Raw genomic sequence first — 24,931 nt, 5'->3', positions numbered from 1 at the left:
ACTGGGGAAAGGCAGCTGCCAGGGGCCTCAGGAAAGTGAGGTGAGGAACAGCACTCGCTTTACATATGGAACCCTTGTGGAGAGTAAATCTGAACCTAACCAAGTGGGCTTTTCTTTTCCCTCTTACTCGGCTGGCTGTGTATGAGTTTCTAACTATAAAACAAGATGTTTCAAAGGGGTGAGGATAGCCCTCTGATGTCTGGCAGTGCACAGAGCTCCCCTGAGTTCTCTCGAGACACTTGAAATAATGTGTCTCTTCGCAATTTGCAGGCATTTTACAAAATGTTCTCTCCTGCTAAGTATCAGGTCCCCTGTGCATTAAGAAAGACATAAAATTTCTTTCAAGCACAAAAGAGATTATGGCAGCCACAGCTGGGAAAGAATATGTATACGTGGCAATTACAGTTTAGTATCTTCAGAAAAGCTTTCCAGAAACACAAAATGAACTTTAGTTCCCAAAATAAAATGTTTTGTCTAGAGCACCAGGATAATTTCAGATGTTGTAATCCAATTATCAAACTTGTTATAATAAAAAATAGAAAGTTCACAGTTCTTTGAAGGATTTCATTAGTAATTCCCAGGTGAGTTTCCTAGTCTGAGGTATTTGGGCTTTCTGTTTCCTTAAGTGTTTCAAGACACTGGCCTAAGGAGCCACTAGAATGCAGTGCTGCTGAATTCAGAGTGACCCCCCCCTTTTCTTTTTCTGGGGAAATCAACTAAATTTCAATTGAATGTGGGTCTGAATATCTCAGCTGTTATGTTGCACTCGAGTGGAGAGCACACCACAAATAGCCTCCTGTTTCCTAAAGAACGCACAGACAATCCCTTTGCTAGATGCCCCCTTCCCATTCGCTCTTCAAAACACCAAGCCCCACAACTAAACCCAAACCATTATGGTGACTTACATTATTAAGTGATTCATTCACCAAGAAAGGCTCCCTCTGTAGTTTGGCTGTTCAAAAACAAAAATGAGAAATAAGGAAATTGAATATTGTTTCTGAACCACAGAGAAACAAATTTAGAATTTTTTAAGGTAAAGTAGGACTTTGTCGCTAACTGGCCTAGCTGCCTTGTGAACTATAAAATTCTGACCAATTATTTTCTACAATCTGTGCCTGCCATTATGCCAGAAAAACAACAGAAATTAATGCTGCCTGCATTTTTATAATAATGGCAGTGGTCCATTAAATCCCTGCACCTATTTAACTATGTTGGTGATCTGAGGCTTAGGAGAAAGGTAGACTTTTGCTGTAACTGTTCAGCTACAAAGTGACACTGGTTCATTTAAAAATAATGCCATCAAGTGAAAAGTTAAGATTCTATTCCTTCAAACAGCAATGGTCTATTTATATTCTCTGGAAACTTGAAGTACAAGGTCTACTGTTTCCACTCAACAATGACAGAACACACATTTTTCTTTTAAACAACTTCCTTTTACGTAAGTAGATCTCTTACTGAATCGTACCTAAACATAGTGAAGTCATCTGGAATATACTGTGGGAACAAAGGACTTCAGAATCCAAAAATGTTACCTTCTTGACAATAACAAATGGGACGTTAATTATTGGTACCTTTTTTAAAAAAAGATTTTATTTATTTATTTGAGAGCAAGAGCAAGAGTGAGAACATGAGCAGGGGGAGGGGCAGAGGGAGAGGCAGACTCCCCACAGAGCAAGGGCTCAATCCCAGGACCCTGGGGTCATGACCTGAGCTGAAGGGAGATGCTTAACCAACTGAGCCACCCAGGCGCCCAATTATTTGTACTTTAACACAGATATACAGGTTTTAACTAATACATTTAGGTTTTGGACAAATTAGTCATCGTTAAGGTTTTAACACGTCAGCATGAATGGCTTCTCAGGCCTTGGGGTGATCTTCCAAGGACTGCTTGATACTTCTGTTTATAAGGCTCTTGAGATCACATACTTTGAAGGTAACCACCCCTTCAGATGGTTTTGCTTTGGAAGGTCCCTGCCCTGACCACCTCAGATAGTCCTGGGTGAGGATTTACACACATTACTCCTTACACACTGCCCTTCACTTTTCCTTGTCCACCTAATGCACACCTACTCATCCTTCAATATTTGGCTCCAACCTAGGGGGAGTGACAAGTGTTATGAAAATTCAAAACTTACATATCTTTGACGCTTCAATTCTCTTTTATGGAAATACTTGGGGAAACACATAACCACACGCATATGAAAGTTCACTACAGCTTTATTTATAATAGCAAATACTATAAAAACTGGAGACCACTAAAGATCTAACAAATGGGAAAATGCGTTACAGACTACTTTCAGCTGTTAAAACAAATGAAGTCAATCTGTATACACTAACACCGAGTAAAAAAAAGAAATTAAAAAACACTATAGATACTATGGTTTCATTTCTGTTTAAATATAGAACTGTACTTAAGGTGGGTATCATGAGAAGTGGGAAAACGATTATGCACTTCTTTGTGTCTTACTTTCTGTAATTAAAGGGGAGAGAGAGATTGGTTCAGCTTAAACCCAGGCCCTCTGCAAAGCCCTCCCCAGCAAAGCTGACCCCACCAGACATGAATGTATCTTTATTACAGAGAGCACCTTCCTCACTGGCATGTTACTTCTGCAAACTGCCTGAGTGCAGATAGGGACTGCATTCTCTATCTCCTTTCCCTAGTACTCACAAGTACCTCGCTTACCAATGTTTGTCAGAGGAATAATTTAAAGAGCCAAGGCCATCACCTAGTAAACATATAGTTGCTCTCCTAGCACCTTCCCCAAGAGCTTAGATTGTGGTCTGGGGCACAATGTGCTTCCAGGGACACCAACTCTACTCTCACCCCAGGAACAGAGCACTTGATTTACTTTAAATCAACCAGCATTCACTTTAAATCAACCAGTACATTCATCTGGCCACAGTAATTAGTTTAGGGTGGACAAAGGTACCTAAGCTGAATCAGAGTAAGTCTTGGGATTTTGGCCAGGAATGAGAAGACAAAGATATTTCTCTAGAGGTTTACAAATGAGAAAGCAATTACCTCTGTTGGGGGCTGAGGTAAAGGGAAGAAATTGGGTCTTTGCAAGATGGGTCTTTGGGGACATCACCATGCTCCTGGATCATGCTCTGCCTGAACTTTGCAGTCTTGTGAATACTATTATGGACTGGATGTTTGAGTCCCCCCCAAATTCATATATCAAAACCCTAAGTCCCCAGTGTGATGGTATTTGGACGTGGGGTCTTTGGGACGTTTAAATATCACGAGGGTGGAACACTGCTGGGATTAGTGTCCTTATGGAAATAAGAGAGAGGAGATCTCTTTCTCTGCAGGCACACATCCAAGAACATAACCAAAAAGAGAGCCCTTACCAAGAATCGGACCATGCTGGCGCCCTGAACTTGGACCTCCAGCCTCCAGAACCAAGGGAAATAAATATTTGGTGCTTAAGCACTTGTTCTATGGAATTCTATTCTAACAGCCTAAACTGCCTAAGACAGGGAGCTAATACAGTTCCTATAAACATTTGTAGGGTTTTTTTTGCCTTGCAACTAAAATCACCCTAACTGCTCTATGTGGCTTTCAGGGACATTCAACACTGAAAAAAAAAAGAAAAAGAAATGGCATAAATTTGGTCACATGCTCTAGAGTTCCTATTACTTTTTCCCTTACTTAATGTGCAGATCAGAAGAGATGATACAATATTGACTAGAATATAAACCAGAAATAATTATCCATTGTCACAATTCTCATTTCTAGTTCCCTAACCCAGTGTTTCTCAAAGTGTGGTCCAAAGACCCCTGTGGCTCCTGAAATCTTCCATCAAGAGCTCCACAAGGTCCAAACTATTGTCAAAACACTAAGATGTTATTCACCTTTTAAATTCATGAGTACACACACTATTTTCCAGAGGCCATGTGATGTTCCCAGAATTATCTGAAAGGCTATTAAAATCCAACCATGTTACACTACATCAAAAACTAATGATGTAATGTATGGTGATTAACATAATAAAATAAAATTAAAAAAAAAATCCAACCATGTTAAGTGTGATGCTTAATTTTCTTATACTTCAACCAAGATAACAACAGCAACCTATTGAATACAGAAACAGCCAAAAGTAACCAGCTGCTTTCTATTATGCTAGACTTAAAGAGATTTGCAAAAATGCAAAACCAAGTCACTTTTTTTTTTTTTAAAGACTTTACCTATTTATTTGAGAGAGAATGATAGATAGAGAGCACGAGAGGGAAGAGGGTCAGAGGGAGAAGCAGACTCCCCGCTGAGCAGGGAGCCCAATGTGGGACTCGATCCCGGGACTCCAGGACCACGACCCGAGCCGAAGGCAGTCGCCCAACCAACTGAGCCACCCAGGTGCCCCCCAAGTCACTTTTCTTACTACATTTTGTCATTTGGGAAAATTTGCTATTTTTCATGAAAAAACTGTTATTTATGTTAACCTACAGTGAGTTAATTATATTGAATGAATACATATAACCTTCTCAGTTTTAGTTTCTTATTTGGTAAATGTCAACAGGTATAATCCACATAACAAAAGTTCTCTGGGATCCTCAATAATTTTTAAAAGTGTAAAGTGGTCCTGAGTTTGGGAGCTGCTGCCTTAATCCTTTCTGATGCTGAGGCTCTCTCCTACAAAACATGAAGTGTACCCCGAAGACAGCACACAGAGACTGGGAAGAGCCTGTACAAGCCGGAAGCAGCACCGGTACTCACCGGGGCCCAGTCAGAGTGCAAGGGCCAACAGGCAGAGGTTTGGGTGGGTGCATGGGCTGCAGGCTAGCTTTTAGAAAGGAGGTGCAACAGCACCTGGAAGGGCAGGAAGGTGCATGGAGACACGTTTTGGAGAAGAGCAAGAGTTAGCTCCAAAGCAACTTCCTTTCTGCCATATTTATTTGGAGATAAGAGATTTAAACAATTGCCTTACATAAAACTGACAACTGATGAGAAAAAGTGTATGCCAAAAATGAAATAGTAAAGAATCCTCTCCAACCTATTTTAAAAGGTGAGATGCAAATTCACATAGCCTGTCAGTGTTTTATTATGAATCAGCTATTATTTTGATTTTATATTTTTTTAAGATTTATTTATTTATTTGAGAGACAGCGAGAGCAGAGCAAGTGAGAGAGAACATGAGTCAGGGAGAGGGGCAGAGGGAGAAGGAAAAGCAGACTCCCCGCTGAGCAGGGACTCGATCCCAGGACCCTGGGATCACGACTTGAGCTGAAGGCAGACGCTTAACAGACTGAGCCACCCAGGCGCCCCTCAGCTATTGATTTTAAGCTGTAACAAAAGGTAAAACCACAGGCCAGGAAAACAGTAATGTGAACCACCGCTGAAAGGAGCTTACCTACTCCACTTGGCTTTCTCCCACATGGACTTGCTGGTGCTGCTAGAATTTCACGGTTTTTCTCTTCCTCTGATGGTACAAATATCTAAAAAGTCCAAAGCACCATAAAAAACTAAGTTAACTGAGGTTTTTACAAAAAGAAGACACGACTAAACTCAGCTTAATTAAAACATCTAGCATCTTGTAACAACATAAAAGACTACTTTCAAGTCTGTGCAAAATTGAAAATGAATACATGCCCACTTTTAAAAACAACAAACGAACAAAATCAATCTCATATTTCATCCATCAATGTTTCTCCCACTGCTTTAAAAGTAAAACTACAAATTAGTATGACACACATGACCCTCACTGATCATGCCCCTCCCTTGTCAGGTCTGCATTTGTCCATAGCACACCCTGCATCACTGCAGTGCCCATGGTCACAACTGACCCTACTGCTCTGTGTCCAGAACATGCGCCTTTGCCTGCAAGGCTCTTTTGTTTCTTTTTCCTCTGCTAAACTTCTACTCTACTTGTAAAACCCCACTCCAATATCTTCCTTGCAAGCCCTCCTGTCTGTGTAGCCACTGCTCCTGCTGGTAAGTTGAGTCTCCTCTGTACTGTACATAGTCCCCGTGTTTACTGCTACCTTGTCTCTCTTATACTCAGAGGGTGCCATGAGAGCAGGCTGCAAAGGGGGCATGGAAATTCAAGTTATACTTTGGAAATGGATCATATAAGAACGAACAATGGATTAAATGTGGGGTGACAGGAAGAGACTGAGGGTGACTCCTGGTGTCTGGTTTGAATAAATGGAACTATGATGGCATTATTTACTGAGATTATTGAGGTTCTTAGCTTTCCTGCCTTGGGATATGACAATAACAATGTCTAAGTGTCTCAAGTCACTGGGAACAGGAACCACGTGATGCTTAAGGACACATACACCTGCGTGTGGTGAAATGGTACTCACACCATCTACAGCTCAGCGCAACTGAACTATCAGCCATACCTCAGTTTTCAAGCTGTCTTTTAGTGCCATTCCTCCCAGAACATTCGACGGAGACTCTTCATTGCCTAATGAAATTCAGACTGTTAAACCAATTCAAGAATTTGCTTACAAAATACATGCCAAATCAAAAGGTAACAGGATGTTATTATCTAGCATGCCGTGACCCTTTCCTCTGCTGTTTTATTTTGCTGTCAGTAGAAAACAATAAAAGGAATATGGATGAAAAATCTTGGATGAAAGGTAGGGGTCATTTACTTATTTTTGGGGAGTGAAATTGTTTCTTGCTGTTAAGACAGCTGCCCGGAAAGAATAACAAAAGATTATTTCTGGAGACATCACATTTCCAAATATTTTTCTACAGTGTTCTGTATCAAGTTTGGCCTTAAAAGAAAATATTCTGGGGGCTCCTGGGTGGCTCAGTCATTAAGCGTCTGCCTTCGGCTCAGGTCATGATCTCAGGGTCCTGGGATAGAGTCCTGCATCAGGCTCTCTGCTCGGCGGGGAATCTGCTTCTCCCTCTCCCACTCCCCCTGCTTGTGTCCCCTCTCTTGCATTCTCTCTCTGTCAAATAAATAAATAAAATATTATTAAAAAAAAAAGAAAATATTCTGGGCCCCTGAGATATATTCTCAACAAAGAAAATGTTTAGGAACAGACTCACTTTGCTTGCTTCACCCTGACACAGCAAAGTCTAAAATCACGTTAGGAAGCTGTGAGGCAGACAACGAAAAATGGCATTTTCTCTGGTGGAGACTCAATCCCATCCCTGTTGCAGTCCTTCTTTCTCTCTTTCTTGTCCCTCTGTGACTCTGGCTTCTAATTCTTTCACCCGCCCACACAGAAGCCTCCAAAGAAAATCCTTCCTTTCTCTAAGAGGCTGCAGGCTTTTCCTTGCTAAAATCTCTTCTGTTTCTACTCCTTCAGGGAAACAAACGTGGGGAGGAAGGAGTAACAGACTGTAGCAATGGTTAAGTCATAAAAATCAGAGCATGCAATTTATCCAGGCTAAATTCAATGGAAAATTGTCAAGCTCCTTATTTCAACCCTTGGAACACTTCCTAGCGACCCCTTTCTTAAATCCCTATAATGAACAGGATTCAATCTACTGGCCTCAGCTTCCTGAGTCTGTATTTGATAACATCCAAGGTCTGTTCCAGTTTAAAAGTCCAGGGCACTAGAATTTATACAGCCAGAGTAGAAAAGTCAACATCCCTGACCCCTTCAAGTCTAGCCCATGACGTCCCTCTGAGTTCTCACAGCATCTAAGCACCTGCCACCAGAGTGTCACCGCCTACTTAAAACACAAGGCTGGATTCACAGCTGCTCCCCATTTTGAAGAGTTATCTTTGCATTCCCAGGGCCTGGCACAGTAGTAGCTGACACACAGTGTCTCAAGTTGATGGCATAGTGAATGACTGAGTCCAAAGCTTACCCCTTTGAAAGTTGTCAAGTATTTCTAGCAAGATCAACACTCTGAAATCTGTCAGGAGGGAACATGTTTCTTTTCTCTTTCAAACAAATGCCAAACCAGAAACTCATTTTACCTGAACAAAAAACTCAGTTAAAAAAAAAAGTGCTCCCCTGATTGTAAGTAGCTAGCCAGACTGAACTGACACATCCAAGTCCACAGCACGTCAGATGAGGGTGTGTTTGTTGTTGCATGATTATCCCCATTTTATACAACGGAAAACTAAAGCTCAGAGGTAATTTTTTTCTAACAGGCCCCAAGTACTATCCAAGTTATTTAAATACTCAGAACCCATTTCCTCATTTGTAAAATGAGGGTGATAAAAAAAATACTCCTTTCACAGGTCTGTTGTAAGGTAGTGTTCATTTCTACCAACAACAAACCCGAGGGTCAAAGGTTTAGCAACTTGCACATGGCTGGCTAACTTCCTGCCTGCCATGCCAGCCTCCTGCCTCTGCTCTCCTAGCACACTAGAAATGGGTCTAAGGTTTTCAGTTTTTAAACCCAAGCTTCTAAGTTCAACCTTCCCATTTGAGAGGTTATTTTCTGACATTCTGGAACCTATATCCTCTCTTGGAAGACTGTCTTAAGTGTACTCTACATGCAATCATCTTTGTAAAATGCTACAATGTGCAATTAGATTCTCACCTATGTCATGCAAATTTTCTTCAGGAGGCACAGTGACCTTGAGGTCCCCTTCCTCCTGGGATGATTTCCTCATGCCATTACCATCTCCTGCTTTCTCACTGGACCCTTGAACCAGCCATTTGCCATTGTGATCACTCTTTATAGTCAAGTCCTGCTCACAGTTTGGAGCAGACAGGGCTACACTGTAGGCAGCTGGAAGGACTGGCACGTGGGAAGGGCCAATTTCTGATTCCTGGCCATTAATACATTCAGTGGTGGTGGTGTTCACGGGGGCTGCGGGCCAGGACTGCTCAGGAGAGGACGGCTCTGCTGCAGTGTCTCTGGCAGGTGGCACATCATCGGCTTTCTCAGCACCGGGACTTACTGCTGGCAAGCAGCGGATCCCGAGGGAGGAGTCCTCAGCCGTCAGTCCCGCCGTTTGCTCCGGTCCCGTGAGATCCTCAGGTGAGTCTGCTCCCCTCCGCACACCCCTCCCTGCCCGACAGGTGCTGTGCCCTGCGGTAGCTGCCTCCCGACTCCCCTGTCCACTCTGAACAGAGCTCAGCCACGCACTCCTCTCTGCAGCATTTACGAGGCGCAAACTGCTTTCACTCGGTCCCTTCCCTGCCAGCGGCACCTCGCGGGGGCTGTCTTGGCCGCGCCCCTCCTCCGGAGCTCGCGCAGCGCATGGCTGGCCGGCCGCCGCGGAGAGCGCACTGCCTGCCTCCCTGTGGCGCCCCTCCTCGGCGCCCGCCGCTCTGCCCCCTGCCGGCGGCCCAGGGCGTGGACAGCTGTTGATGGCCAACAGGCTGGGCCTCGGGGCCTCACCCTTGCTCATCCCGGCGGCCGATGGGGGCTCTTTGCCATCCGTGTTGCTTGCAGTCTGTGGGTTCTCCTCCTGCTTGCTGAGGCCGGCGAGCGCCGGCACGCACTCGGCCGTGCTGGTGGAAATGATGGCGGCGTCACCCAAGTCCTCCATCCTTGCCGTGCCAGGCGGCTCATCGTCCTGTGGGACCGCACCCATCATGACTGCCTCACGGCCTTCAGAGGTGCTGGTGGAAATCATGGTGGTGTCGCTGATCTCCTCCGCTCGCGTGACCGAGGGCTGGCCGTCCTCCCGAGGGGCGGCGCTGGACACGGGGCCCTCGCAGTCTTCTCCCGAGCTGGTGGAGATGATAGCGCTCCAGTCTTTTTCTTCCAGGACAGTGGCGGGTCGTGCCTTTTCACTTCCGGCATGGGCGCCGCAAACAGAAGCCTCGCACTCCTCCGCTATGCTGGTGGAGATGAGCGCGCACTCGTCTTTGTCCTCCTTGCTGGTTGAGGCGAGTGGGCTCTCCAGTGCTGTGGGTGCGCTGGGCGTGGGCCCCTCGAAGTCGTCGGTGCCCAGCAAGCCTGCGCCCTGAGCGCGGTCTTCCACGGTGGCCACTGGCTGCTGACTTTCTGCACACGTGACGGTTGTGGCGCTGGAAATGGGCACTTCGAACTCTTCCCCTAGGCTCGTGGAAATCATGGCACACTCGTCTTTCTCTTCATTTCTCACAGCAGGGACTGGGCTCTCACCTCCTGACACTGCACTGGGCATGGGGGCCTCAAATTCCTCCATGTTTCTTCTGGTGCCTTCCATATTTTCTCCGGTTCTCAGCGCGTTGGAACGGCCTTCAGCCACACCTGCAACTGCGCTTAACTGAGTGGTGTAGTCATGCGTGGTACTGGTGGAAATCATCAAGCCTTTGCCTGGACTCTTAACCCCAGCTAAACAAGTGTGGTTGGTAACCCTGTCACTGGCTGTACTGGCCATAAGGCCATCGCATTCTTCATTGTCCACTGAGGTGATGATACCTTCGTCTTCTTTTCCACTCGGCATTGTGTGACCAGCTTCACATTCTGGGACTGCCCTGGACGCAAGTACCTCGTAACTGCCCCCCACCAAGCCAGTGGAAATTGTGATATCATCTTTTTCTTTTCTGGTGAGCAAACCGTCACTCTGACCTGAAGCTGCACTAGTCATGGGACCCTCGCAACCTTCGGGAACTCGTACCACTTCACCCTTCCCTGAAGCAGCACTGGTCACGCTGCTTTCTACAATCCCTTTTGCACTGGAGCAGATCTCCGTATGTTTCATGCCCTTCTCTGCACCACTCATGCTGTCAACATTGCTCTCGCTGGCATTGGTGATGGTGATTCCAGCCTCAGCTCCTACATGCCCTGCTGCAGTACCGATCTGACTGTCGCCTTCTTCGGCACTCCCACAAATCGATACCCCTTCATTCTCCTCCTCTGTCCCAGTGCAAGTGGACGCGTGCCCAATTTCATTTCCCCTTCCAGTACTGGTCACCACCCCTTCACCTTCCTCGTCCTCCTCTTTGGCACCGGTGCTGGTTACAATTCCTTCGTCGTCACATGGCCCAGCCGCGACTGATGGCACATTAGTGCCTTCTTTGGCTACTGTGCTATCCATTGCACTCTCTCCATTGTCTTCTGATTCAGAACTTAGGACAAAGCCCTCACTGCCCTCTTCTGAACCTGTGCAGCTCGCTGGCCCCTCTCCATCTTCTTCTGTTATCCCTGTGCTGGTGACGGCACTTTCGCCTTCTGCCCCGTCATTCACAGAAGCGTCTCCTTCCTGGGGGGCACTGGTTCCTGGTGGTGTGTCATTACTAACAAGGGCCACAGCTGCGCCTGTAACCACGCGCTCCTCCTGTCGCTCGGCGCCTGTTATCGAGCACATAACAGAGGTAGCGCTTCTCCTTTCTGCTCCGGTGCATGTCACAGTCCCCTCAGTTTCTTTTTTGGGGCCCATTCTTGTCATATTTCTCTGGAACCCATCTACCTCTTCACTGCTTAAGGAACCCTCCCTTATTTCTGTCCCAGCACTTGTCACCGCGCCATCGCTTTCAACCTCACTAATAAAGGTAATAGTTCCTTCAGCCATTTCCGAATCTCGACGTGAAGAACCGTCACATTTTTCTTCAGAGCCGGCACTGGTGACAGCATCATCTTTCTCCTCTGTCACACCACTGTTGACATTGTCTTCGACCGTAACTTCATGAGCAGTCACAGGGTCCACTGCCCTTTCTTCAGATTCAGCCATAGTACACTCTCCACTCTCCCCCTCCTTGGTGCTTGTGAGGAAGGGTTCACTTTCAGCAAATCCTTCTGTAACAACACCTCCACCTTCTTCAGCTGCAGCAAAAACAGTGCATTCGCTGGCTTCTGCCCCAGTGTGAAGAGGATTGTTTCTAGAGCATGCACCTGTTATGAAGCCTTCGTCTGCCTCAATGCTCGTGCAGGGTACCACCTCACCCTCCCCCGTTTCTGAGGAAGTGGTCGTGGCATCCCCCGCCTTTACTGTGTTTAGGGGAACACCTTCAACCTTCCCTGCAGTGCTAGTGGCAAAAGAAGTCTTTCCTGCTCTGCCAGACCCAGCTGTCCCATTGGCAGTTTTTCTGTTCCTTTGCTGTAAAACTGAAGAAGCAGCATTACTTCCAGCACTGGTGTCTACCTCACTACTTTCAGTCCTTCCTTCAACCACAATTGATGTGTTTTCCATTTCACCTGGGCCACTATTACATTTAAGTTCAATGGTCTCAGCACCTTTTTCTGTACTCATGCCTACCACAGGGTCAACAGTGATGCCATGCTTTTTGCCATTTTCTAGGACAGCTCTCGTTGTCTGCTTTGAACTGGGCTCTGTGTTCAAGTCACTTTCTTTCCTGGCCATGTCCATCAAGCCGCCTTCTTTGGGAGCATTCCCATTTTCCGTATTCACATCTATTAACTTGCCACCAACAGGCACATTTACTTTTCCTTGTTTAGTGTGCAGCACAGCAGGCTGGAAACCTTCTGGAATGTGTCTTCTGCCATCCATGCTTGCTTTTGCCAGCGTATCTACTGTGGAAACTGCCCCACTTTCTTTGCTGTCTCTTGTCCTAGGGACTTCTGATTCCCTAACAGTCAGACTTTGGTTAGGAGTATCAGAGTGCTCCACAAGGGAGGTGCTGGCTGTGCCACCTTCTAAAACAGTCCTTTTGTCAATCAAAGGACTTACATCTGTATCACGAGACTGTTTCTGAGGCATCACAGTTACTGAACTTAAGGACGGTGAAAGATCTGAATTTAGGGAATGTTCATGACCAGCATCTCCCTGAGCAACATGTTCTTCAGTGGGTCGGGTTGTGTTTTTCAAATTCTTTTGTGCCCTCTCATTTTCTGATGGGGCTCGAGACAATAGTCTAGGACTAGTTTCAGAGTCTGTATTGGTTTCATGAGTTCCCTGTTGAATGAGTTCTTTCTCCCCAGGGTTCAGTTTGGACACAGCACTTTGGATATGCACTTTCCTGGTCAGGGTGCCCTTATGGTTAGTGTGCTTTTCAGAATTACTAACAACTCCTGTTCCACGTCCTGATTTATAGGCTGGAGCTGCTGTTTTTGAATCTACTGTGGAAGTTCTTAATTCATCCTTTAGAACCATGATAGTGGTTTTTTGTTTCATAACATTTTCAGAGTCAATGTCTTGCTGAGAACTACTATTGCCGCTGTCTTGGGTTTTAGATGCTTCAAATGCATTTTCAACAGCTGGCTCAGAATCAATTTCCATTGGCTCTTGTTCAGGCATTAATGTGGTATCACTGCCCCTTTTTGGTTTCTGAACAGAGGAACTATTGGGAGTACTCAAGAAGTCTGCTGATTTTTCTTCTCCTTTGGTCATTTCTTGGGATAAGCTTCCTCTTCGGTTTTCACACAACCTTCTACTTAATTTCTTTTCCATAACCGAACTACTCCCTCTGGTCTTTTCATGATTACCGTCAACTTCTTTACCATCCTTGTCATCTGATTTATTTTCTTCCTTCTTTTTTATTTCCTTACTACCGTGCTTTAAGCTTCTGCTTTTGTGCCCATCTGATAACTTCCTCTCGGGTCTGGAGGAGACTGAATCCTTATCAGCCTTATATTTCTCCTTTGCTAACAGTAACTTTGCTCTGTGACTAGAATCCTTCTGTGTACCATGTGCTGAGGAAGTGGCACTGTCCAATACAGTTTCAACCCCAGTTTCCTCAAAAGGTTTGTCTTCGGCTTTAGACTTTCTCTGTCTATCTGGGTCGATCTCTTCTGTGTTCTTCTCCTTATCTGGTTTTGGAGTGGCCGCCTGTTTTGTGACACTTTCTTGTAATTCCGTTTCAACTACTTTTAACTGTCTGCCTTGACTTTTTGGTTTAGACTTTAACATAAGTTTCTCTTCCAGTAGGCTCTTTGTTCTTCGCTTCTCCTTGTGAACCACCTCTTCTGGTTTTGAATTACTATCTAAATTAGATGAGTCTGTATCACACTTATCCTCTGAATAACTTTCACTTCTTCTCTGTAATGTGATTCCATGTTGCTTGGAACTCAGAGAATCTTTCTGAATTTTAGAATCACTTGATCTTCTTGATTTGTGTTCTGCCTTAGTCTTCTCGGCTGACATGTGCCTCTCTTTTTTATTGTTTTCTTTACGAACATTCTCATCTGTTTTTATAATATATTCAGAAACTGGCTTTCCATCTTTGCCTAAAATTGATAATTTCCTTTCATTCTTATGTTTACTTTTTCGTTCAGTTTTATCATCTGAAGAAAGTTTTGTTTGCTGACTTTGCTTTTGAATATTTTCATCCACTTTTAAACCTTTCTCCGAAGAGTGAAGCTCAGTCTCATCACCTGTTTTATGCAGACAGTCACCTTTATACTTATGTTTTGTAGACAATTTGTCTTCTGACAGAGTCTTCTCTTTTTCAGGCTTCTCCTTGGAGGATTTTGCCTCTTTCTTAGGTAGGCTTTTCACATGTGGTATTTCAGAATCATCTTTTTTTAGATGCTTTTCATTTTTAAGTGTGCTTTTCTGTTTCTGGGGCTCTTCTGTACCAATTTCTGACCGTTCCACTTGCCTTTTCCCATCTCTTGTATCAGGATCTTCCTGTGCCCCTTCCACCACAACAGGGGTAGATGTGCGTCTTTTATGTTCTCTTTCTATTTTGGATTCATTTTTGTTTTCGTCAGCTGAATGCAAAGATTCTGAAAGTCTCCGGGCAGGTTTACTTGGTTCACTTTTTACATGAACATGCTTCAGATCCTTTGACGAAGACACCTTTTCCTTTTCACAATGCTGTAAGAAAATAAAAGTTAAAATATGAGCAATACTAAAATCGATTTTTATATTCAAACTTAACATTTGGGTACACCGGATATACTGAATGCTGTCATGTGTCACATGTTACTTAATCTCAGCCAGCAGCCTGTGGTAGGTACTGGTGACCTCATTTTATGCACCAGGAAACTGAAGCTCAGCGTGGCTTCATAACCTGATACCCATGCAACAAATTGAGGGGATTTCATTCTCAATTGAGTATTCTTCCCACTACATCACAGACATCTGTGCACAGACTAGTTATTTCTCCCAAGACCTGTCCATGCATTTGGGAGGCCTTTAACTCCAAATTGTTAAAGCTCACTAATACCCAGTAGCCATTAATGCCATTAATAAATATAAGCTGCATGAAATGACAGTCTGAAGTTCTTTTTAGTCCCAAAGCATAGTATTTGATGATGAGGACAATTTAAAAATTTTATACTGAAATAAAGGTTTCCTAACATTTTAATTTAGGAGCCTGAATTATTTATGGAAACCTGATGAATCCAGGCTACTTGTAGGACATTCTACTTAGGAAGTTTCAAATGCACACAATAACTCACTGTAACAGTTACCACATCACATATAAAGCCAGCGTATGTTTATGTAACCAAAGGAAGACAGTGATGGACCAGTGCATCTGGCCCTTCCTCCCTGCCCCATGGTATGGCACTGAGATTATTAATATTAATGAATGAATGCTGATCAAACACACTTTAGTACAGTGTCACGGACTACTACCAGTAATTACTCTTATTCAAATAATGGAATGAAGTTCTCAGACGATCTCTGTGTCTCTGGCTCAGTTTATCACTGTACCTTCTTATCATTTAACACAAAGATTAATGCAATTCTACTGACTCAGGGAGTAGGGCGCAGTGAAGTCTTAAAAAATACTTTAAAATTCATCGAAGAAAGAACAAGGATTTTATCAACCTAATTTTACAATAAGTTTCAACCAATTAACGTGAATAAGTATTTTAAAACATGCCATTAAAACATCAGGATCTATTCATAAACATATCTGTAATTTGTGAATAAAGAAATCAAGATTATTTATTGGATATGAATAAATAATTCTCTAAATTATTAGTTTTCCCTTGGAAATGTTAATATAGTTTGGGACTAGGGGCGCCTGGCTGGCTCAGATGGTAGAGCATAAGACTCTTGATTTCAGGGTTGTGATTTTGAGCCCCAGGTTTGGCGTGGAAGCCTACTAAAAAAAAAAAAAAAAAAGAAGTTTGGCTTGAGAATTATAAACATGGCAGGGTAAACAAGGATTTAAACCCAGTGAAAGTAAAAGTTTATCCCAAGAAAATAATCCAAACATTCATTGAACATAATTTTTACTACCTAAATTGATCAGATCTTGGAAGTAATCTAAGTGCTCAACTCTAAGGAATGCTTAAATGATGGTATGTCTATACAACACAACACTACGTAATAGTTAAATATAATAATTAGAAGCTTACAAGGTAACATGAGTAAGAGGGAATGTTAAAATCATTCTGCAAGATTATATCCACTCTACGAAATTATGTACATTTGTGGATGAGGAGTGCAAGAGAATGAAATGGATGGTCTGCTATGGCAGAGGGATTTTAGCCCCCCTCCCCTTTCTTTTTTATTTTTTAAAAATATTTTATTTATTTATTTGACAGAGAGACAGTGAGAGAGGGAACACAAACAGGGGGAGTGGGAGAGGGAGAAGCAGGCTTCCTGCTGAGCAGGGAGCCCGACATGGGACTTGATCCCAGGACCCTGGGACCATGACCTGAGCCAAAGGCAGATGCCTAACAACTGAGCCACCCAGGCGCCCTCTATTTTTTTTTTTTAAGATTTTATTTATTTATTTGAAAGAGAGAAAGAGAGAGCGTGAGAGAGAGGGAGCAGGGGGAGGGGTAGAGGGAGGAAGCTCACCACTGAGCAGGAAGCCCAATGTGGGGCTTGATCCTGGGACTCTGGGATCATGACCTGAGCCAAAGGCAGACGTTTAACTCACCGAGCCACCCAGGCGTCACCTCCCCTTTCTTTCTTATTATCATTACTAGCAATTTTGTTATCACCAATATAAGAAACAGGGGTGGGGAGCTAGGGGGTGAGGGAAAGGAAAGTAGAAAAAAGTAGCTGTTACCTGGATAAAAGATTACATGAATCAACTGGTCAAAATGAGGAATTCAGATCATAATGGGATGGGGGTTCAAGAATGGTGAAGATGAGGGATTTTTAATTTAACTTGGAAAAGATAAAATTTTGAATTTCTAAGTTTTACTCCAAAGGACTAAATGGCCTGTATCTAACAAAAGATCTTTTAAAATGGGTTTTATTAATTAAGACATACCTCACTTGTCTTGAGAGTTTCTTTGGAATCTTCTTCAGATTGAGGTTTCTTTTTAGAATTCTCTTCAACATTCCTAAGTGGGAAGAAAGAGTCATACATGAACTTTATTTGAATCAAATGTAAGTGTTTCTCAGGAAGGTTAAGAAAAAAAGCTTAGTTTTGCTTTATTATAAACACTTGATCCATAAATAAAGGCTTGTTAGATTTCAATTTAACTCCTATCATAGTCAACAGAAGCAAACATAATCCCCAGTGTGACACAGACTAACTTACTCTCGGCACTAAAGGAAAGTATACTTGAAAAAAAATTCCTAATTTGTTGCTTGAAGATGAATATTTTATGGGCTATAATTAGATTTTGAAAGTCTTACGATCTTTTGTAAATAGGTAACAGGATTTATTCAGATCAATAGGAATGAGGTACAGTAAGAAAATTCAGAGCAGACTCCTCTCACTGAGTTCTGAAAATTATTGATTCTGCTACCTTGAAGTCTATGACAAATGTCCATAATTGCATCCTGATCATAGCTTTTGGCTCCAAGGACTTCAGAGCCACTTTCAGAGTCTCTTCAGCTTTCTAATTCTATAGAATTAAATATAATGCAATGATAAGTAAGAATTTGGTTCAGCCCTCTGGTTTATGGGGAGATACATGAGATATTGTTGAAGAGAATGCCTAGCAAGCCTGGAAAATGGATGCAGTCACTGTAAATAAGACGTTATTGAATGTCCACAGTGGAGATAACTTCCTGAGTATTCTAGAGTGTCCAAGAACTTTGAAATTCTAGAAACAATTGTGGGTTTATGCATGTGCGTTTTTCTGGGGATCCACCCTCCAAAAATGATTACGATACACTGCTTTGAAATATAGATATTAACACAATGAATTATGCTACAAGAAGCGAAATCCGACAGTTTTCATAAACATGCAATAATGACACAAACATTCAAAGTATGGCTCTTTACTGTCCCTGTCAATGCCTCTCTTCTGAAAGCATGCTGGGGGAATGTTACAATGGGAATGCTGCCACATAAAATACATACCTTGAATCTTTCTTTCTTTTTTTGCTTAAGGCTACTTTTTTCTCTAAAACTTTCCGTTCTTTAAGGACTTCTTTAATTCTGGGGGGTTTAGGTTCTACACTCTTTGTTGATGATTCTTCTAAATCTACACTATTTTTGCCTAGGAAAGAAACAATCAATAAACTATTTCAGAACAGAGTTTATAAACAGTGTTAGTACTTCTTTTTCATTAAGATTTTCTAATCACTGTAAAAATGCTAGATGACTTTAACATCCTTAAGTTGTGCTGGAATAAAAATATTTTAGATGGAAGAGTCTTACCTTTTTTATTTCAAATGCACATATATGTATGTACGTATTTTTGTATATTATACAGGATCAGTGCCCAGACTAAGTTTTGTCCAGTGAAATATTCCACATAAATGTCTGACACTTTAGTTAACATAAAGCATTGATTAATTCTACTAATATCACCAGCAAGGCTTGATTGATTACTCACAGGTTAACAATTCATTTTCCAGTGATAATTCATTCCACAACCACTGGAAAATAAATTGCTATAATGTGAGTTGTATAAGCTGGCACCTGACAGAATGTTTAGACACAGAAATATAATTAAAAAAGTGATTCAACACATCAGATTAGAAAGGAAATCTCCCACTAATTTTTTAATACGGCAGTTTTTTGAGATGCAATTTAGATTACATTTTATAATCATCTCATAAGTAATACATGAATATCTAGAAAATAATGAAGTATATAAAATATTTAAAATATTAAAGTTAACACCTCCTATACCTTGAATCTTAGCTTTCGAAGACTTTGTCTTTTCAGCTTTCTGCTTTCGTTTTTCTTCAAGTTTCTCTCTATTAATTTGCCTTCTTAAAAGCCTCTCTTCTTTTTCTTTAGCCTAAAACCACAAAATACTCACAATTATCTTGACCGACTATCAGGAAAAAGCAAAAACACCGAAAAAAAAAAAGTTTGTCCTTCAAATGTTCTTACAAAATAATGGGCTTTGCAAAGGTGCATTTTCATTACACAATTTGAAAGCTACCAAAAGAATAAGAGACTGATGTGAAAATTTTCTATTACTCTTTCAGATTGCCATTAGTTTAAAGAATGGGAAAGGTATCATTTTGAGAAGTGGTGGTTTAATAAACCAGTTGGTTTAATTATAAGGAGAGCTGTGGGGGGCACCTGGGTGGCCCAGTCAGTTAAGCATCTGACTCCTGAAGTCAGCTCAGGTCATGATCGCAGGGTCGTGAGACTGAGCCCCATGTGGGGCTCTGTGCTGGGCATGGAGCCTGCTTAGGGTTCTCTCTCTCCGTCTCCCTCTGCCCCACTGCTCTCCTTCTCTCTCAAAAAACAAAGGCAGCTGTGAAAATATGTATAACATCAAGTATACCTAGGTCAATCTCCATAATTTTTAAATTATTCCTAAAGGAGAAAGTTGTGCAGATTTAAGAGACAGGCTAGTCCTACGACAAATACAACTTGCTGGTTATGCTCTCAGGACCCAGATTTTGAGTGTGGGACCTTTGCTTTCCTATTTAAAAAAACCCAAGAATCCAGGCTTTGTGGGTTACTCCCACCACCCCTTTCCCACTCAGAACTCAGTCTCAAAGTGCCAAAAACCCTAAGTATAAGCGTTACCTCCTGATGAAGCAAGTTTCTCAAGAGATAAGACACTACCTACTAGCATTTCTATTTCCTTCAAATAATTTTTCTGTGCAATATTTCCTCATTCTAAAATGTGCAATTCCGTATTTTAATGTTTCTAAAACTGTTAGGTCATCTTAAAACATGTACACACATGAGGTGGCAATTTTTTTCTCTATGAAGCTGTTAATAATCCAAGGACCCCTCTTGTAACTAGAAAATATGTAGACTGCCCCCCCTTCATAGTATGTTGATGGCTGCGTATCCTCTCTGGATGACTCAATCCACACTGGATTCAAACATGTCCACACTGTGAAGCATTCGTTACCAAGTTCTCACTATTGATCATAATGACACAAACACCTATGTCTCATGTTTATGTCTGTTCTGCCTCATTAAATGGCAGGTTCCTGAAGGCAAAACCAACATGTCAGTTTAGTGTGCTTCCCAGTACCTTGCACACAGACTAGCCAAGTTTGTCAACCCAGCTGAATAGGTTAAAAGAGCAACAGATCGAGTCTGACTTACAATTGACTGGCGCCGTTGTTCTACAGTAAGCTCATCGTCAGAATCACTGTAATACTTTGAGTAAAGATATGGTTTGTGAACATAAGCGTGCCGTACACTTTTTGCTTTTCCTTCACTGGGATCACTGGTTTGAATTTTTGTTTTGTTCTGTTTGTTCTTCTCCTCATCTGGAAGAAAGCCAATAGAAAAAGGAGTGCTCCTCCTGTAAATGACCAATAAAATCAACACTATGCTTGATCAACATCAAGTGGCAAAAACAGTACCCATGGAGTTCAAGTGTATTTGTAGGTCCGATGGGAAGTATCAGTATATAAAAAATCAGAAATAAACATTTTTAAAGGCTGTAATCCATATCTTAATTTATTTCTTACAATTAGCTCTTCACACATAAAGAAAGTGAAGAAAAATCTGATCTTATCACCATTTACGATTCCTTGACAAATAGTTAATTCTCATTTGTATGTCAGTGGACTTGGTATGAATGTTCTACCACTATAAAAGTGAATAAATTTACTTGAAGCCACACTTTAAAGTGGGCTTGAGATTTTTGTTTAATTTGAGATTTTAATGATACAAGAGTCAAGAGTCGATAACTGGCCCTACACCAAGTATATACTAAAACCCCTCTACCTTGGGGCACCTGGGTGGCTCAGTCGGTTTAGCATCTGACTTCAGCTCAGGTCATGATCTCAGGGTCCTGGGATTAATTAAGCCACCGAGTCAGGCTCCCTGCTCAGCGTGGAGACTGCTTCTCCCTCTCCCTTTGCCCCTCCCCCTGCTCATGCTCTCTCTCTCAAATCAATAAATAAAATCTTAAAAAAAATTAGAACATCTCTATCCTAGGAAGGTGGGTATGTTGCCCCATGACACAGCTAAGTAGGAAACTTGTAAACAAGGTTTTCATTTTCTACCACTTAGTACTCTCAAAATAATCACCTTATTACTTTTTGGATCGCATACATAGAAAACCTAGTCCTGTCCAGGAAAATACTTGAAAAGCCCCATTAAAGCACCTAGAACAAGAATTTTAGTCAGCTTCAGAAAGTGGGGTGCTCACAGGATGAGTGCCATTCATCATCCTACATAGAGCCTACAGAACTGACCTCACAAGGAGGTATGAAAAGCAGATGAGTACCTATGTTGCTTTTTGAAATGGTCATCCTGGGGCTACTAAGAATGCAAAATGGAGATACTGAAAAATATTTCCATGGAATTAAAAGCACCTACTTATTCTCCTCTAGGTGTTCTATCCAAAAGCCAACAGCAAATTTACAAGATGCTACTTACAAGTAGTTGCAAATATTTGATTTTTAAAGAAAGGTCATAAGCAGAACTTAATCATGTGATACAGAGCAGCACAAAATGTTGGTTAGAAGCCCAGACTCAGATTTGAAATAGGCACCGGAGCTCAATAGCTGCATGACCCCGGACAGGAGCCCTTCTCTTGGTGACTGTTTCCTCACTGGGACCTACTTCCCAGGACCGTTGTGAGGATTACAGCAGCTAGTACACAGAGCACAATGCCTGGAATACAGTAAGCATAAAGAGAAGTATGGTCTTGCCCTGGGACAAGGCAAGACTGTGCTCTAGCTTCTGGGAGGTAATCTCTAAGTCTCTGGGATGTCATGTCTGACAGGTGTTTCTGTTTGCCTGGGGGTCTTGGGTCAAGCTAAATCATCTCACAGTATGATCTGGGTTGGAAGATCAGAGCCATGGGGTATCAGCCTGACCTTTGGAGGGGCTGGGGACTGAGATTAGACACTATGTCTCCATGATGGAGCCCCAACAAAAATTTTGGGTATCAAGGCTTATGTGAGCTTCCCTGGTTGGCAATTAGCCATATATATTGTCTGACATCAATGGCAGGAAAGTAATGCTCTCCATGACTCCACAGGAAAAGGCCAACTGGAAGCTCCATGTTTGGAACTTTCTTGGACTCTGGCCTATGTGCCTGTTCCCTTGGCTGAGTTTAATGTGTGTCCCTCAGCTGTAATAAACCATAACCACAAATTTTAAAGCTTTCAGTGAGTTCTGTGAGTCCTTCTAGAGAATTATCAAAACTAAGGGTGGGCTTGGGGACCCCAAATTCGCAAATGGTATCAGAAGTAAGGGCAGTCTTGTGGACCGTCTCCCTCAATATCACCCAGACACATACACCCACACATACAGCATCTTCCTGTACACGGTCTCATCCATACCTTCTAATAAGCCTGAAGAATGGAGTTAAAAGATGGAGAACTAAGGCTTGTTGAGTAACTTACCAAGATTGCTCAGACAGACAACCTTGGAGCTAGGACCCAGAAACAAATCTTCCAACTACAAAGTCCCATGCTCTTGCCACTATACCACACTGTCTTTCACAATATAGCCATCTGAATATACAAATAATGCTCGACGGGAAGCTTCACAAAGGCATTATTAAGTAAAATGCTTTACCATCTGATGTAATCTCTCCTTCTTCCATGCTATCAGACATTACAACTTCCTCCTCGGTGTCTTCTTCAAAAGAGGAAAGGTCACTGGTATGGACAGAGCTAACTGTGATGTCTGTAAGTCCATCCACATCAGAATCTATCAAAGAGCAATCTTCAAGAAGGAAATAAAACACGAAGATAAATCATGTTGTTACAAGAACATATTCAGCACCCAATTCCTAAATTACATTTATAATTTTCTGCATTAAGTACATGTCAAAGATCTTCACCTATAGAAATAAAAATCTCTCAAAAAAAAAAAAGAAAAAAAGAAATAGAAATCTCTCATTTGTAACCAGTATCAAGGTAGAGCTGTTTTGAGAAAATACAAAGGCAAACTAGTATTCTATAAAAATAACTACTAATATATGATGCAAATGACATACACAAAAGCAAATGTTAAGAAAGTGTAATATTTACTAATATTTTAAAGATTAGGATATACAACTATGAATTAAGTTGCTTGGAATAATGTATGTGCATAAGTTACAAGTTAAATTGTAAGGTTTAGAGCTTCTCTCTTCATTTACTTTGTGAGTTGGTACATCGGCATAGAAAATATACAAATGTTTAGTCTTCATTTTTTAGCAAAGGGGATACGAGTTTTCAGGCTTTTGAAACACAAGTATCAAATAAAGCTATTAAAATTTGAAGGCAAATTTCACACCCCCCCATTGACACTTTTTGACGTGTAAACAGTTGAAGATTTTTGCGAGTTTTTATATACCTTCTTTTGTCCCTTCAAAGCTTTTAGCTTTATTACTGTTCTTTTCTGAGGGGAGTTTTGAACATTCTACTTCTTTTTCCTTTGCTTGCTTTTCCTCTTTCACTTTTTGTACGTCCTCACTCCTTTTTGAGTGATCAAATTTCTTTTCGATCTTTTCCTTCTTTTCTTTCTTTCTTTCTCCTTTGTCATTGCTCTCTGGCTTCTTTTCACCTTTGTCTGTTGATTTGTTTTTTTGGTCACCGCTTTCCTGTTGAACATCTTTATTTAGCAGAATTGAACTATTGCTCTCTTTTGTGTGATTTTTAATTTCTTCAACTGGACAAGGGAGATCAGTAAATTCTTCGGACTTAGGGGCTGTCTCCTGTCCTTCCCCGGCAGAGTCGGGTGTAGATTTTTCTTTATCGGCTATGTCCTCTGAAGTTCTCTCTTTTTCAGTACTAGTGTCAATGCTTGGCTGAGAAGGGAGTTTTTTGGATGCTCTCTCACTGGTCTTGGCATTTGACGTTTCTGTCGAAGCCCTGGCCGCACTGGCTTCTTGGTTAAGAGAAGTTATGGTTTCCAAGATTGACATGGCATCATTGGCTACATTAGCGCTGGGTCCAGGAGCTGGGACACCTTCAAGGGAAAGATAAGTGTTAGAAAAAATTTATGCAGAGGCGCCTCGGTGGCTCAGTCGGTTGAGTGGCTGACTCTTGATTTTGGCTCAGGTCATGATCTCAGGGTCCTGGGACTGAGCCCCATGTGGGGCTCTGCACTTGGCGGGAAGTCTGCTTAAGGATTCTCTCCCTCTCCCTCTGCCCCTCCCTATGCTTGTGCACGTACGTGCACTCTCTCTCTAAAATAAATAAATCTTAAGGAAAAAAAAAAGAAAAAGAAAGAAAAAATTTATGCAGAAGATAAGCCCCTCTGCTGAATTAAGCCCCTGTCATCTTTACAAGACACATATGATGTAGAGACCATTCATATTCCTTTAGACTTTTGGATACCAGTACTAATACCTAGCACATTCTAAATTCTCTACTGTTCTAATACTGAATCATAGGAAAACCACCATGCAAATCTGAGAATAGTCTAATTTTCTTTAGTTATTTTAATTATTTCCTCTATTGAAACACACACACACGCTCAATACATTAGTAAAATGTCTATTACTTTGCATTAATCTAAAAAAGAAACGCTCTATCAGTTGAGAAAAATAGGTGATATTTAAAATAAATATAATTTCACCAGAGTAGCCATGGAGAGAGATGTATTAAGGAACTACACATCCCTAACTTGATACTCGGTTCAAGAAGCAAAGCAATGGAACTGACCAAGAGGAAAAGCAAGGCACCTTGTGTAATGAGGGAAGAGTCTGGTTTCTCATCGTCAGGGGCTGTGCTGCTACTTGCTTCCTCTTTGTGATTTAGTGTGGCCAAAAACTCATGCACAGCTTTCTCCACTTGAGGTCTGAATGTGTGGTTGATCTTTGGATCCACAACCTGAGAAATAATTCGGTCAATACCAGACTCCAACATTCCTGATCTGAAACACAAGATAATTTTTACAGAAAAGTAAAAAAACAATTTCATATTACTTG

At 42.0% G+C, this 24,931-nt stretch overlaps 1 protein-coding gene across 2 annotated transcripts in view; it reads right to left on the bottom strand.

Moving 5' to 3' along the window:
• BOD1L1 (biorientation of chromosomes in cell division 1 like 1) overlaps nt 1-24,931 on the bottom strand; it is a 53,903-nt gene that overhangs the window by 18,931 nt on the left and 10,041 nt on the right. For both annotated transcript variants that reach the window (XM_088021237.1, XM_028087505.2), the window contains exons 3-13: nt 24,686-24,876; nt 23,353-23,967; nt 22,588-22,737; nt 20,152-20,318; nt 18,760-18,871; nt 17,983-18,121; nt 16,939-17,011; nt 8,459-14,573; nt 6,343-6,407; nt 5,349-5,433; nt 906-952 (exon numbers count right to left, since the gene is read on the bottom strand). In XM_088021237.1, coding sequence (XP_087877363.1) covers nt 906-952; nt 5,349-5,433; nt 6,343-6,407; nt 8,459-14,573; nt 16,939-17,011; nt 17,983-18,121; nt 18,760-18,871; nt 20,152-20,318; nt 22,588-22,737; nt 23,353-23,967; nt 24,686-24,876 — 7,759 coding nt within the window. The remainder of the gene's footprint in view (nt 1-905; nt 953-5,348; nt 5,434-6,342; nt 6,408-8,458; nt 14,574-16,938; nt 17,012-17,982; nt 18,122-18,759; nt 18,872-20,151; nt 20,319-22,587; nt 22,738-23,352; nt 23,968-24,685; nt 24,877-24,931) is intronic.

This window comes from Eumetopias jubatus, unplaced genomic scaffold (genome assembly GCF_037043125.1).
Source record: "Eumetopias jubatus isolate StellerSeaLion01/CBP00866 unplaced genomic scaffold, mEumJub1_p1.0 scaffold_2, whole genome shotgun sequence".
Taxonomy (NCBI): Eukaryota; Metazoa; Chordata; class Mammalia; order Carnivora; family Otariidae; genus Eumetopias; species Eumetopias jubatus.
Note: the sequence above shows the minus strand (reverse complement) of the source record. Positions and strands in the feature narration are given on the sequence as shown.